Here is a 14963-nt window from a genome sequence, read left to right as displayed (position 1 = left end):
CGAGGGTCAGACGGACAGATTATTTTGGATTTTATAGCTTTTCTCAACTTTGAACTGTGACTCATGGTTAAAAGACATAAGCAATAGCCAATAAATTCCAGAAAAAACATGACATGACTCCGTTGTGGGCTGGAGTCACGGGGTGGCAATGGAACTAAATATGGTTACATTGAGAAAGAGGTATGATGAAAAGTGTAAATGAAATGTAAGTGACTGGCAAATAGAGAAAGAGAGCCAAAAAATAGATGAAATAAGTAGGACTAAAGAAGGAAGGAAAAATGGAAGTAGGATGTGAGGAATGAAAGAAAAATGAAAAGGAAAAAAGAGAAATATAGAAGAAAAGGAAGGAAACTTTCTTTTAGGGGAACACTTTCTGGGGAACTTCTTCAAGTGATTGGGATCATACGTTTCATTCACTCACTCAGTGCAGCCCTTTAATTTACAGTTAGGAGGTAGGATATTTTCTTTTTCAGGGTACTCACCTGCTGTCACATCAACAAACTTTAGATCAACCACAACAAAACTAAGGTGGTAGTTTATGCGTGCCGCCTAAATCCTGGACCGACCTGGTTACTAAATGACAAACCCATCCAAAGTGCTACATCTTACACATGTTTGAGGGTAGAGTTTCAAAGCAAAGGATCACACAAGTATGTGCTAATAAACCTTGGGAAATACAATACATTATTAAGATTTACCTTCTAGAAACTAAAAATATTGCTGGGCAATCAATAACAACACTAACAGAGGCAGAAATCTTACCAATATCAACCTATGAATTGGAGGCAATTCCAGGCCATTTCAACATCTGGTTAACAAAGCAAGATATACAGATCAGTCTTCTGAGTACCACAATCAACAAGTCATGAACAAATCGGATTAGATTCAAGTCAACAGACCAATCACAGTTGCGAAATGCCACCATCTTTAGATACTGGTTTAAATTAAAGCACATTGACCAAAAGTCCTTCTAATGCCTGCTCAGACAAGAATTTTACTCCACAGATCTTGCCAGCAAAACACCCTGTAACACAGCAATCAACTATGTGCTATGTCAATATTGAGTTTCATGGGAAAAGAGGATTTCCTGTCAATATTTCACACACAAAATATGAATAATAAAACAACAACAAATAAACTCATCTCTTTCAAATGAAGTACCCTGAGCAAGTTAATCCAGCAAAATTACAATTCAAACAAAACTTCAAATCTCCCACCCTGTTGGTCTACCATGGGAACTAAAAATCCAACACTTTTGATTCTGGTTTGGAATATTTCACTTGGGATACGTTTTACAATCCTAGAAGTAAAACAGACAACACACTCATTTGTGAATATGAAAACAAGAACTTAGCCCACATTATATGTTGCTATCCAGCTTTTTAGGAGACTTCAATAATTATTTTGTGCTAGCCATATGCTGTCTAAAATGATGGCCAGTCAACGACACAATTTAGGCTTGCTTCAACTCCTCAGACTGCCCCTTGTTAAGTGGCTTTGTGAAATTAATTAGCACTATATTAAAAAGCCATCAACCATTTTATTCATTCATTTTCACTTGTGCAATATGAAATACATAGTTTCAGATCGGTCCTAGTCATTCTACTAATAAAGATTTCTTATTTGCTCATTGTGCCAATTCTATAGTAGGAACAAGTCACTTCAAATCCAATATATATTTCAACATACCTAGACATTAATATATAGATTATGATCAGTATCATTTAGCGATTCAACAATATATTCTATCTTTAAGCCAAATAGCAAAGTTAGAACAAGAAACTAAATTTGCACAATAAACTGCACAATGCAGTTACTACTTTAGAAAGACTAATGCACCTATGAAAAGAGGATGCAAATTCGATTAAGAAATGATGACTACTGTAGTTCATTCAGTGTTGCAACTAACTGACCAATGCGAATAGTACAGTGCCTTTATTTAACAAGAATATTTTCCCTTTCCAAGTCAAGTCAAACGTTATTTCGCATTAATTAAAATGCATAATAGTACATAAAACCAATTAGAATAAGCAGTAAAACGAATATAATAATGTTCTTTATTTTGCCTTTTCAAATCTGATGTGACTGCATAGTAATCACATGATGGTAGAATTTGCTAGAAACAATTTTCAGCCCGATAAATGGTTTCAGTTATGTGTAGTGTGGCAAAAGTGACCACAAAGACATGCAAACAATATGTAATTTGTACTATGCTTACCTGTTGAAAAACGGTATACGAGCTTCACAGTACTCAAAACCATTCTTTACACTTTCATGCAGTTTCAGTGTTACTGTTACTTTTAACTGCAGATCATCTTCCTTTACCTGGTAAAACCCCAAAATTGGTGGCACGGGCACCTAGTAATGAACATAAAGAAAATGATTTAGCACCAGGAATTAGGTACATTTACAAGGGAAGACCCATGTATCTAAATACATCTTCCCAACCCATGCAACCTCTTCCGAGCATTATCAGTTTCAGCTTAGTGGTATAATAACACTAATAGGCATAAACTATTAACTTATTATACAGGAGTGGAGCAAGGAGCATTGAGTGACCATAGCTTAACATGCTCCGATTCCACAAAAGTACATTACATACATCATTTTTACGGCATCAAATTCATATAAGTTAATCATCCTCGACAAAACTCCATTTGTTGAGGTAAAATTATGGAACTTACAGACAAAATTAATTTCAAATTCACCCTTAAATGGACGCCAGGTCAACACCTACTTTCCATCTTTGTTGCAGAATGTGTTGGTTCAAGAAAAATCATATTATGGCCAAAAACACCAGCCAATCTAAGATTTTAGCTTTTTGAACTTTCCCTGTATTTTTTTTAACATTTATGTTGCAGCCTTGTACTTTTATTCCCGTACACATGTCCCTGTTGTGTCCATATTTTCAAGGCATTATGAATGATGTCAAACTCATGGAGTGTCACAGTAGTGTTGTACACAATAATCGGTCTGTATAGCGACACTTGGGCAAAGGTAAAACAAGGGAACGGGACCAGCCTAACAAAACAAATTGAGACCCAGGACGGCCTAAAACAAGGCTGTGTCCTAGCCCCCAGTCTTTTTAACTTATATTTAGCAGACATTGGATGCAACCTAGAAAAAAATCGAGTCTCTCCCCGAAACTTGGCAAAGATTCAGTTCCAAATCTGCAGTACGCAGACGATATAGTACTACTAAGCAAAACACCAATAGGTCTGCAACGCTTAATAAATATGTTATCATCTTATTTAGGGCAAGAAAATTTGGAGCTGAACAAAGAAAAAACAAAAGTGCTCCGGCTAGTGGAGGGGAAGAAACTGAAATTTAAATGGTCAATCAACAACTCAGTCTTAGAAGAACAGGACTCATACAAGTATCTGGGGATGACCCATGGGCAAGGTAATTCAAAAAAGAAGCACTTTCTGGTACTAAAAGGGAAGGCCCAATCATTAATCTACGTGTATAGGCAATTGCAACTAAAAATGGCTGGCCTGAATTATACTCACCTACTAAAAGTAATGGCTACACAAATCTTACCTACTTTGTCATATGGGTTAACCACGTGGCTAGGCGGGGAGGCAAAATTTTTAAACAACCTACAAAACAAAATCTACAAAGTAGTGTTCAATCTGCCGCACTCAGCCGCGCCCGCACAAGTCCGCCTTGAATTTGGCCTACAGAACCAAGAATTCCGGTCAATGTCCATTTTTGCAAAACTGGGTCATAAAATTTGTTCTGCCTCAAGCGAGTCAATGGACAATATTTGCTGGAAGGAAATAAATTACCAGGAAAACCAGCCCAACACCACCTTATGGGGAAGCTACCTTAGCACCTGTTTGACCACATTGGATCTACAAGAAGTATGGAAAAAAAAAATAGACCAAGTGCACTTCAGTAAAGTAGCCAACAGCTCAGCAAAAAGGAATTCGCTGTTAGAAGACAAAATATCTCTAACGAAACGGCGCCACACATGGACAGTAATCAACTCTTACACCCATCAAAAACCACAGCTTATCGAATGGGCTTGCGCTATTCAAAGGATTTAAGGCCTTCTTGCAAACATCAAACCGAAAGCTCCCACTGTAGACTGTGTGGATACCAGAAGGAAACTTTGATGCATTTGTTATGTGCATGTCCAGCTCTACTAGCTTTAAGAAGACGACACCTACAGGGCATCTTTATCACGTTAAAGATCCGCACTTGCCGGCAAGCAGTAACAAGCTGGCAAGGAGGCACTTCCTCCATCTTGGCATGTCGGGGAATTAAATTTATGACCAAGGTAACAAAACTGCTACAAGAAAATCAACTGACAAATAGCTCCTAAGGTCTAGCACAAAGAGTGAATCAAGGCAGGAAGTCTGCTGTGGCAGAAAGGACACTACTAAAAACCATGCTAATGAACTTAACAATACACTATATTGAATGAAATATGATCAGTGTTGTCTTTTTACCCGAGACAGAATATTTATTCTTTTATTGTTCTAAAATTCTAAATTTTTAACCTGTCAGAGGATTGTAACGATTTTTATTAATCAAACAATAAAATAAACTTGAACTTGAACTAGTGTTGTACACAGGCTAGGGTAGAGTAGTGTTTACGTGCCAGTGGCTATGAATATTGTTTGAAAAAAAACCAAACACATTTTTACAAAAGGAAGAAATCTATCATAATTTTCAGTGAAAGTTAATATGATACAAGATATTGTGCGCCCTGTGATGTGATGTTCATTCCTCCAAATAAGGGCCAGAGTGTTGAATTCCTACTGTCCGAAGCCTTGGACATCAAGGACAACATGTTTTCATGTTTATTTTGTCCTTGGGACAAGTAGGCCCAACTCCCTACAGCATCAACCCTATGGCTGCTAGTTCACAGTACTACAATATGGATCTGTAAAACAGCATTGTCTGAAGTTAGGGTTAACATTAATATGGTTCATTTATACAAAGCCTTTATTATTAGGGTGAGTGCTCAAAGGATATGCTGTGAGCTTGACTTGCACTACTGAAAGGGGTTCCAGTATATAAATAAGTACAAACGTTGGCAACGTTTATACATTATGAGCTACCAACAATGCTCCCAGAATGCTCTCTTATTAAATACAAATATATGCAGCAGCTTGAAAGCATGAATGATAATTCTTTGCTTTCAAAATAAAATGTACATTACAAATATGGAAACAGAAAAAGAGGCTTTGCTAAACTACTGTGTAATTGTAGGTGCATTTCTTTAAAGTATCATCTCATTTGATACATGCTAGTATTTCCCAAAAATTTTAATACTGGTAAATCAGTGTAAAGACAGTTTTAGCAAGATTATGAGAAACATGAACATTAACATGATTTGGCACAGCCAATAGTCTGGTGTGTGATTTTTGGTTTGGCAATGTGTGTTTTGCTTTGACATGGTTTTTGTAAATCTTAATTGTTGTTGGAGCTGTCAAGCCCTCGCCAAAATACCAAAAACATTGACCAAACGCAAAAATATTATTTTGGGTATCAAAAACTGCACAGTGCCAGATTATTTTTGGTATCAAAAACTGCACAGTGCCATAGTAGTCCCTGACACTGAAGGAAACATCTGTATGTGCTGATGTGCCGCTTGAGAAAGAAGAACGCAGTCACTCAAAGCGAATTTAATCAAATATGAAGTAGCATATCATGTTATTAAAAACAACAGGTCTTGCCTAATGCAAGACCAAATTAGGGGCCTAAATCTTAAAAGTAAGCCCCAAAGTCGTGCCATTGCACCCATGGTATATGTCCTTGCATTAATGCAGATTTATGACTGTAATGAAATTACAAGAATTTACAGTAGTAGGCCTGAAAACATTACTCCTAGGAAACGTTTGTGAAATGCATTTTAGCATGACCAAATATGCATGTGTATATTTGCTTGCGTGAACATCTCATGAGTTTTTGGCAAGATCACTTTTCCTACAACCCCTTTTTTGCCCACCCAAGAAAGAGTTTAAGTTCTGCCGTGGTCAGGAATACATTTCCAACCTTTCCTGGTGAGGGAAAACATTATAGAAGAGTTGATAAAAACTCTTGAACATGCAAGTGTGTAGGTGTGTATAGACTCAAAAGGCATTCCAACCCTGGAACTACTGCTTCCCACTACGGTCAGTCCCAGTATGTAGATTTCCAAAAAGGTGGCAAGATCAGGATACCTAGGATCCGAACCCTGCTCTAAGTTGATACATGGCATAATCAGAGAGCCTGACATAATGAGGATGCTGACATCATTTTTTACCTTGCTGCAAGGCACCAAATTGACAAATGGATGTTTTTTTTTCTCCAAAGAACAAGTAGCTTTATGGACAAGATGATGTGTTTTACCTTGTTATTGCTTATCTTGCTTGTGCCTTCACAATGTCATGCCCTCGAGCGGCTGCCACGAGCCATCCACAGGGTTCTATGACGTTACTGCATTCTACCGTAGAATCTGGGGCATGGTGACTGTTGGTGGCAGTTGCGGCGAGAAACTCTTGGATTGAAGACGCACCCTTGGTGTTAGGGCTATATGCAATAAACTACGTTTCACTTACCTCCTGACTCCATTCCATCTTTGCAATTTGGCGACGCTGGGAGCCCTGACACCATTACGATCCTTATGGCGTGCTTTTGACTTTTCTACCACATCTTCTGTCCTGCGGAGGGTCATCTTCCTTGATCTGCTTCTGTGGATTCCTCGCCACTCGGCTGTTCCTGCCCAGCGTTTATTGTGCGGAGTGTCGTTAGTGTTGACCTGCCTGGGAGAGTTCTAGCCTTTATGCTGTTCCTGTCAGGCTGGACATTTTCGTTGAGGCATTTTGGTCCGAACACTGTTCTCTGACGAGGTCAAGATTTACTGCCGCAACGACGCTTCTATACACTGCCGGTGAGATCGCTTTCATCTTTGCGCCTGCCTGGTTATAAGCTTACGATCTTTTACCTAGTGATCTAGCGAAAAAGATTCTCGTCAGAATCAATTTCTCTTGCGCATTCCCTGCCTCCGAGCGCTCCTCTCAGTGCTTTCCCCCTGCGGGCCTACGTCACTGGAACGCACACGTCAGAGGACGCCGGGTAGTCATTTTAAGTTGGCGATGGGCAGATCCAAAGCGTGTCTTACCTACCGGTGACACGCACACCTATTCCTATTGCGATCATTTTGCTTTGGGAACAACGGATCCTACGCGTGTGACCTACTGGTGACACGCACACCTGAATATTAATTCTGTTTGATGTTTGCCTTCAGCCTTTAGATTAGGAACAACAGATTCTACGTTCCTTTCATGTCAATGTTTATGGGGAGCAACATATTCTACGCGTGTTCTGCCGGTGACACGCACACCAGATAATTCATTAATCTGATTTCACGTGTGTTCCTCTATACGTTAACACACACACCTGTTTTTTTTCTCAACAAATACTAGTACTTTTTGACATTTTTTTACCCTTCCTATTCTAAGTGCTTCACCCCCTGCAGCATCCTATTTTACTTGAGGTGCATTTTCGAAGTGGTGATACACATACCTTAATCCTGCCATTATTTGCTTGTAGTAATTAAATAAGTATATTATCTGCCACACTTGTAATGTTGTAACGTGAGCTTCCAATATCTAGGTCATTCCTCAGGTCATATTGTATTTTTTTGGGGCGGATTTTTTTAATTTTTTTTATTTACTGTCCCTCAATATGGCTTCTGGCAATATATGGAACCTTGCTCCTCCTCAGCCTTTTATTCCATCGACAGGTGATGACTCACTCAAATGGGATGAATGGCGAGAATATTTTGAAAATTATATTTCTACATTTGAAGACGAAGAGGAACTCACCCCTGAGAGGAAGAAACAAAATACTTCACCATTGTCTAGGAGCTAAAGCTATGAAAATTTACAATCGTATCAATAAAAAAACCAGAGAAGGGGATGTATACATAATTGCGTTGGAAGATTTATCTATGTACATTAAACCTACAATTTCAATTTCTGTTAACAGATTTAAATTCTTTCAACGCAAACAATCCCTGGAAGAATCAGTGGAAGACTTTGTTGATGCATTAAAGAATTTGGCACTTACTTGCAGGTTTGGCACAATGCATGACAAATTTATTCGTGATCAAATTGTCATGCGATCGTCCAATAAAAATATTCAAGAGAAACTGTGGGCGAAGGGAGAGTTGCCACTTAACCCCTTCCATGCTGACGAGCTCAGCTCGTCATCAGCATTACCTACCCTGTGCGGATGACAAGGTGAACTCGTCACTCAACATGTTGATTTTGAAATTCCAGCGCACAGCGGGAAAACCGCTAGCGTGCAAGTGGTTAAAGAAGTCATTGAGATTGTTAAATGTACAGAATTAACTGGTAGATGCGCTTAGGCAGTTTTGCAGGAAGAGAAATCCACCACGGATGATAAATCCACCATTACCAAAGTCATTCCTTCTAAGAACCCTTATAATAAACCACGTTCAAATTTCCAACAAAAGAAAGATACAAGCACTAAGACAAAACTATCGGACGATAGGAAATGTTTCAGATGCGGTAGTAGGTACCATTTAGCTAATGATAAAATGTGTCCGGCATTAAAGCAGAAATGTTCTAGATGTGGGTTAATTGGGCATTTCCTAGAAATGTGTCAAAGGAAACAGAGAGGAGGTAGGAATGTAAAAGTGGTGGTACCAGAGGAACATGATGATGCACTTTCTTCTGATGACAATGATATGAATTTATTTGTGTTAAATATTGATGATAAGATGTTAAGCAAAAGGAAAAAACCAATGTGTCATTTAAATATTGGAGGTGTGGATATTTCGATCGTTGCTGATTCGGGATCTCCTTATACTATTGTAAATGAGAATGTGTGGTTGGAAAAATGTGTCCCTGTCATTGGCAGACAATTACTTAATCCTGATATTTTCCCTAAGACATTCACAGGGGAACCTATTGAAATGCTGGGTTTCAGGGAGTTACAGTTTCAATTTAAGACACGTCAAACGTTGGGGAAGCTGTATGTCTCTAAGGTGGGTCCGGGGGCGTGGCTTGGCCGCTGAACGGAATGGATGCGTGAGCTCTGCGCTCCTCGCTGGCCTTCCAATTATCCTGCTTAAGACCCCCTCAGCGGAGCCCGCTGACAGGGGCTTGCCCACATCCCCGTCCGCGCGCCATCGGACCCTCGTTGAAGCGGAGGAGCGGTCCCGGAGACAGCAGAGGAGCGCGCTGGCCTTGGGGTCTCCGGCGCGGCGCCGGCCATTTTGAGCGGCCTGGGCGCTCGGCGAGATCCCCGACCTCGCGTGAGCGAGTGGCCGACCCGCGGTGCGGGCTGCCACCCACCACACGGACCGGTTCGGCGAGGGTGAAACCGGAGCCTCGGCGGAGGGAAACGGACCTTCCCACGAAGGCACAGGGGCAGTGACAGCTAGCGGAGCCCACCAGCGGGCAGGCCGGGCCGGCGCTGGTGACGGCGAGGACTTCTGGGCGCGCGACACACCCCCGGGAGCAGACGGTAGGTGCCCCCCCCCCTCTCCTAACTGCCTTCATCAGACCCCTGGCGGTGGGAGCCTCGGGGACACAACACTGGGGGGACCACCGAGGTGTTTAAGGCCAGGGACATTCTGCTGGGCATTGCTGGCCTGGGCGCTGCTCTATCGAGGAGGCCTCTGGACTGTGGACTCTACCCCCGGGGCTAGTGCTGGTTGGACACAAACAGGGGCTGGCCCCCTCGCTCTGGGACAGGGTCCCTCAACATTGGAGGGGTACGCACGCTGCCGTCATCCGGACTCCCGGCTATGGGGTGCTGGACCCGGTGCCCCCCGTGCTGCAGTGAGAGACTAGCGGGTGGTGGCCCTGTGGCTGGGGGGCCCCTCTGCACACCTTGCGCCCTCCAGGAAGTGGGGATTGGGGAGACGCTTTACGCCTGGATCCGGCTGCCACCATGGGGCGCCGCCTAAAGCCTGCTACAGATGTGGAGGAGGGGGGAGCGAGCAACCAGAGCTCTACAGTGGGCGAAGGCCCGAAATCGGGCCTCCCGCAAGGCCAACTGGAACAGATTTTACAGGCCATAGCGGACACCAGGGAGGCACTTCGTCTGGATATCGGCCAAGTATCCACGAGCCTGGGGCTATTGCGAGCGGACCACGGCAAGTTAGCAGACCGGGTCAAACAGACGGAGTGTCGCATGGACGCGCTGGAACCGACGACCAAGGCGAATGAGGTTGCCATGGGGGAGCTGCAGCACAGGGTGCACCTACTGGAGCAGAGAGCGGAAGACGCGGAGGGGCGCAATCGCCGCAACAACATCCGCGTGGTTGGCCTGCCGGAGAAAATTGAAGGGGCGGACATGCTGGGCTACCTGGAGCCCTGGCTGCGCGACGTGGTGGCGCCGGAGGGCCTGTCCCCGTTGTACACGCTGGAGCGCGCTCACCGGGTGCCGGCTCGGCCCCCGGCTGAGGACAGGCCTCCACGTCCAGTGGTGGCTCGCTTGCTGCACTACAGGGACCGTGACTTTATCCTACAGAGGGCGAGGGTGCTGGGGCCCTACCGGGTGGACAATGCTCAGGTCTCTATATACCCGGATTACTCCCTCGAGGTACAGAAACAGCGTTCCACCTTCCTGGCAGTCAAGAGAGCACTACGGGAGGAGGGTATCCGCTACTCGCTGCTATTTCCTGCACACCTGCGGATCATGTTAGATGGTAAATCTTCCTTCTACACTCTCCAGACGAAGTGTGGGATTGGCTGGAGCTCTACAAGGCTGGGACGGATGCTCGCCCAGCGACTGAGGAACAGCGGAGGAAGACGCAGAACTCCAAGCGACCCAGGAGACCCAGAAAGCGACCGCCGAAGGCTGGAACACCCTCTATCTCGCAGACCGCACTAGAACGCAAGGAGGCCCTTCGGGCGGTCTCTACTATTTCCAGGGCGGTAACAGCGACGTCCGCAGCGGAGACGGGCTCCCGGGAGGGCTCGGAGGACGCAGTGTCGGAGGAGTCGGGCGCTGGTGGTACAGGGCCACCTCATGTCACGCCTGGGACAGCTGATGGCTTATTGGATGAGTGACCCTCAGGACCGGTTATGCTGGTATCGTATTTGCAGCTGGACCCCTGTTTGGGACTGGGGCGGAGGCACATGGCTGGGAGGTGCGGAGTGAAGCGGGGTGATGGAGGGATTCCCTCCCACTGCTGATGGTTTAGACCTTTGCGAGGGCGGGGATGTGGGGCAACTGGGGAGCACTGAGGAGGGCTGGCCTGGTGGCGTGGTTAGCTCACGACCTGTTGGAGGTAGCGACAAGCCGCCCCCCCTTTTTCTCACACCTATTGTGGGACTCTGGTAGTTACCGGAGACTGTTGTGCTAAGGTTACTGATATTTGGATGGGACTCTGCTGTTTGGGGCCTATTCTGGGGATGGGTGGGACATGGGGTTGTAGTGTAGTTCCTATTATCCCAATAGGCTCTGCGCATTGGAATAATACCTTCAATAGTATAGGCCTAGACCAGACGTTAACTAGGTCTTCTATTGTCGATATTAGACTTAAAGTTTTGGGTTTGCCAGCTAGCTCAGAGTTCACTAGAAACTTTCTCGAATAGGCAAGGAGGAGTTGAACCTCCCTGGATAGACAAGAAGGGATTTAGTTTCTGACAACCATAGAACATGACAACTTTGCTCTCCCCTAATCAAGAGTGTATCTCTAGAGTCTTGTGAAAACAAAAGACAACTTATTTTACTCAGTCAGTACATGCATTCTTAGTCTCACCAGATTGTAGAGAAAAGGAAGAGACGGGCGTGTTCAATAAAAGATGGTATTTATTGATCAGTCTCTTTTCTCATACAAGAGAAATGGATCGATATTATCGCAATACTTATGGTTAAGTAAAGTGCATACAATAAAAGCAGAAGTATAAAATAATACTGTAAAAACATTTATATGGTTTCTAAGCCATAAGGTGGTTTAAAATTGATAAAATAGATATATACATACATACATTTGACTAATCGTACTCAACTGGTGTTTCTAACTACGCCTACCCCGGTGTACCTGACCTAAGCCTAATACGTGGGCGGGAATAGAAAGTAGCAGTTTAAGTTAAGTTTGTTTTGCCAAGTGACTGACTCAAGAAGTCTCTGCAAGGGGTTATTCAGTTCTGTACCTGGAATCTAGGATGAATGAGGGATGGTATCTCTCGTCTCTGGTCTCGATATTCCAGGCTGCCTGCGAGGGCTACCCGGAAGCGCCGGAGCTGGATTTCTCGTCAGGAGAAAGCAGCGTCTCGTTCTCAGCGCGTCAGGAAGGCGGGGCTGCGCCAGCGGGGTCTGCTCTGCTCTGGGCTTCGGCAAGTCTGGCTGCTCCGATCTCGTCACCACCGCGTGTGTTTGCTTAAGGCAATACCGGTAATATTTATACCTGTAAGGTGCCGAGATTGACGTAAGGATGGACATAGATACGTCAATAAGGATGTCATACGACTTGGTCGTTAGCACATTCTTTTGCTGAAGTTCTCGATGAAATCAAAACAATGGCCGCAGGGTTTTTCCCAGGTTGTCATAGGTTTGATTTGTTTTGAGAACTCCGTATGCCTTATCAGGGGCTGGAGGAATATCGCTTGTCTAATTAGATGGCAAGCGTTATGACCTAATCAGATAACACGTTCCTGTGCCGTGGTGTGGCTTAATCAGATAACGGTTTCTGCATCATGGGATGGCTGCTAGTTAACTTGTTAACCAGAACAGGGTCAGGAATAGGGGGATCGATACAGAACCTATAGGAATACATCACACCCACTCCACGCTAACTATGGCCATATTTACGAATCTAGGCATAGTAAAACATACTGTAGAGTATTGTGTATACCTTACCACCCCAAAATACATATAATGCATTTCGAATTTATCTAATATACGAAAAAAGTCACATGTATTATATGCACTCAAGCTGTAGAATAATGCCAAAGTAGTCAAGCATATATATACATTATTACTAATCGAATATGAGAATTACACATGAAATGGCTCTTAATACAGAAGAAAAAAGTTCGAGACCATTCCATCACAGAATAAAATAATTATGAACATACCAGCGGGCAGCTAATGTCTATAAAGTATCTAAAAATAGAAATTTTAGTTCTCTAAGAATAGTTCTTACTTTAAGCAGAAGATAAGTGTCCCGAAAAAATCGTAAAAATATTTTGGGGCTGCTGAAAAAATTGCTGTCCGTGAACTGGAGGGAAAATTGTTCATGGTATTTTGTTAATAAACTTGAAGGCCAAATTCAGGGTGTTGGGAACGCCGTGTGCTAGCTTGCTCAAAAGTCTCTATTTCTGCTCTGGTGAGAACATCATATCATTTAGACTGTCGAAAAAGCTGTCAACAGCTTCCTGGGAAAGTTCCACTAACTCGGAAAAAGTTGTAACCATGCATTCGTGTGCATGATTGTCTCCACTGACGTTTTGATTAGTATTGCTGACAGAAGGTCGTACCTGATCGATGCTGCTTTCATCTTGAACTTCACTACCCCTTAATCGTAGCGGTGAAGTCTCCACGAATGCCGTCATCAGAATTGGCAGCCGTTGAGGGCAGCACAAAGTATGAGCCGTTATCGGACCCAACAATGTTTCTGCATCCATAGGCGCATCCGATTGTAGCGTCAGACAGGTGTCCAACACGCATTCTTCTCCGCACAGCAAGCACCTTAATACAGGTAAAACACATCGATGCCACATTGGTCGAAATGAAAGAAACCAAGTCATGTTCAGGTCTCTAAGCCGGGATAGTCCCAGGATTTTTGATATCCGGTCCCGGTATCCAATGGCTCGGATTGTTTCTTCCCTTGTCGCAGGTGTTTTGTCTGTGACATGGTTTGCCATAACGAAATATTAGGACCAAGAATAGGATTCCTGCAATTAGTCCCAAAATGAGGGGAAGTCCGCCAAAAATGGAATGGACGAAGTCTGGCAAAATACCCAGTATGGCTTTGAATGGTGTTAATGCCATTGAGAATACTGTCTTAAATACTTTTGAGACTCCACTGGTATCAGAAATATTTAAGATTTCATTCAGGATTTCTGCGAAATGTATGGGGGAATTAGTTGATAACAATGAGTGAATCTCTGCAGTCGTCCTTGCGACTAGGAAATCATACGTTTCTTTTGATGACGTGAGCCTGGTTGGCGTCTGAAGAAGCACTGTTTTCATTCTGCTTAAAGTGTCTATTCGAATAGAAGTAATTTTCAAGTTGGGCCATGCCCTTGCCTCCCTGTCTGGAAAGGAGCTGGGGAACAATGAGTGTCCACAGCACTTGACCTTCGCAGTCGTAGTTACGAGATAAGGAGTCCCGGGCATAAGACTACAGCATCTGCAATCCACAATTAGAATGTAACTCCCATTATAGAGTCTTTGAAAAAATGGTTCTCTCTCTGTTGCAGGTGTGCCTAGCTGGTGACATGAAAGGTTATTTGAGTTCCCTTCACAGGCTCCATGCAAACTAATTCCATTACACAGAAGTGTACCGCTTAGTGACATCGCACAATTATTGCCACTAAGAAACACTTTCTGTCCTTTATTACTGACACATGCATGTGAATAGGGCAAGTTCCATGTTGTCTTAATGTACCCTTTTCCCAATTTTTCGTACATGCCAGCCTGTATATATTTTTGGCAGTATTGAAACCTGAAGGTTGATATTGGAATATTAATTATCCCATGTATTATCCATTCACTGACAGGTCGTTCTGACATTGTCACTGGTAATCTCTCGAGTTTCTCAATGCTCAGGATTGTATAATCAGCACCCTTCTGTGCCATACTGATTTGTTTATCAGTAAGGTTAAAGATATTGAATAGTGACGTTGTGTTGATTAAACGCCAAGGCACATAGCCTGAATGCAGATTTTGTAACGTCCTGCCAAGCTGTACAATAGAACGCAATTGAGACTGACCGTGTTGTAACAATAGTAAGTCTTGCGATAATATGTCGATTGCTGAAG

General features: G+C 43.4%; 1 protein-coding gene across 1 annotated transcript in view; it reads right to left on the bottom strand.

Moving 5' to 3' along the window:
• The window catches only part of AP5M1 (adaptor related protein complex 5 subunit mu 1), a 107843-nt gene that overhangs the window by 18758 nt on the left and 74122 nt on the right, over positions 1-14963 (bottom strand). The window contains exon 4 of the mRNA XM_078660367.1: positions 2219-2358. Within this exon, the coding sequence (XP_078516493.1) occupies positions 2219-2358 (140 nt within the window). The remainder of the gene's footprint in view (positions 1-2218; positions 2359-14963) is intronic.

The sequence above is a fragment of the Lissotriton helveticus genome, chromosome 9, assembly GCF_964261635.1.
Source record: "Lissotriton helveticus chromosome 9, aLisHel1.1, whole genome shotgun sequence".
Lineage (NCBI taxonomy): Eukaryota > Metazoa > Chordata > Amphibia > Caudata > Salamandridae > Lissotriton > Lissotriton helveticus.
Note: the sequence above shows the minus strand (reverse complement) of the source record. Positions and strands in the feature narration are given on the sequence as shown.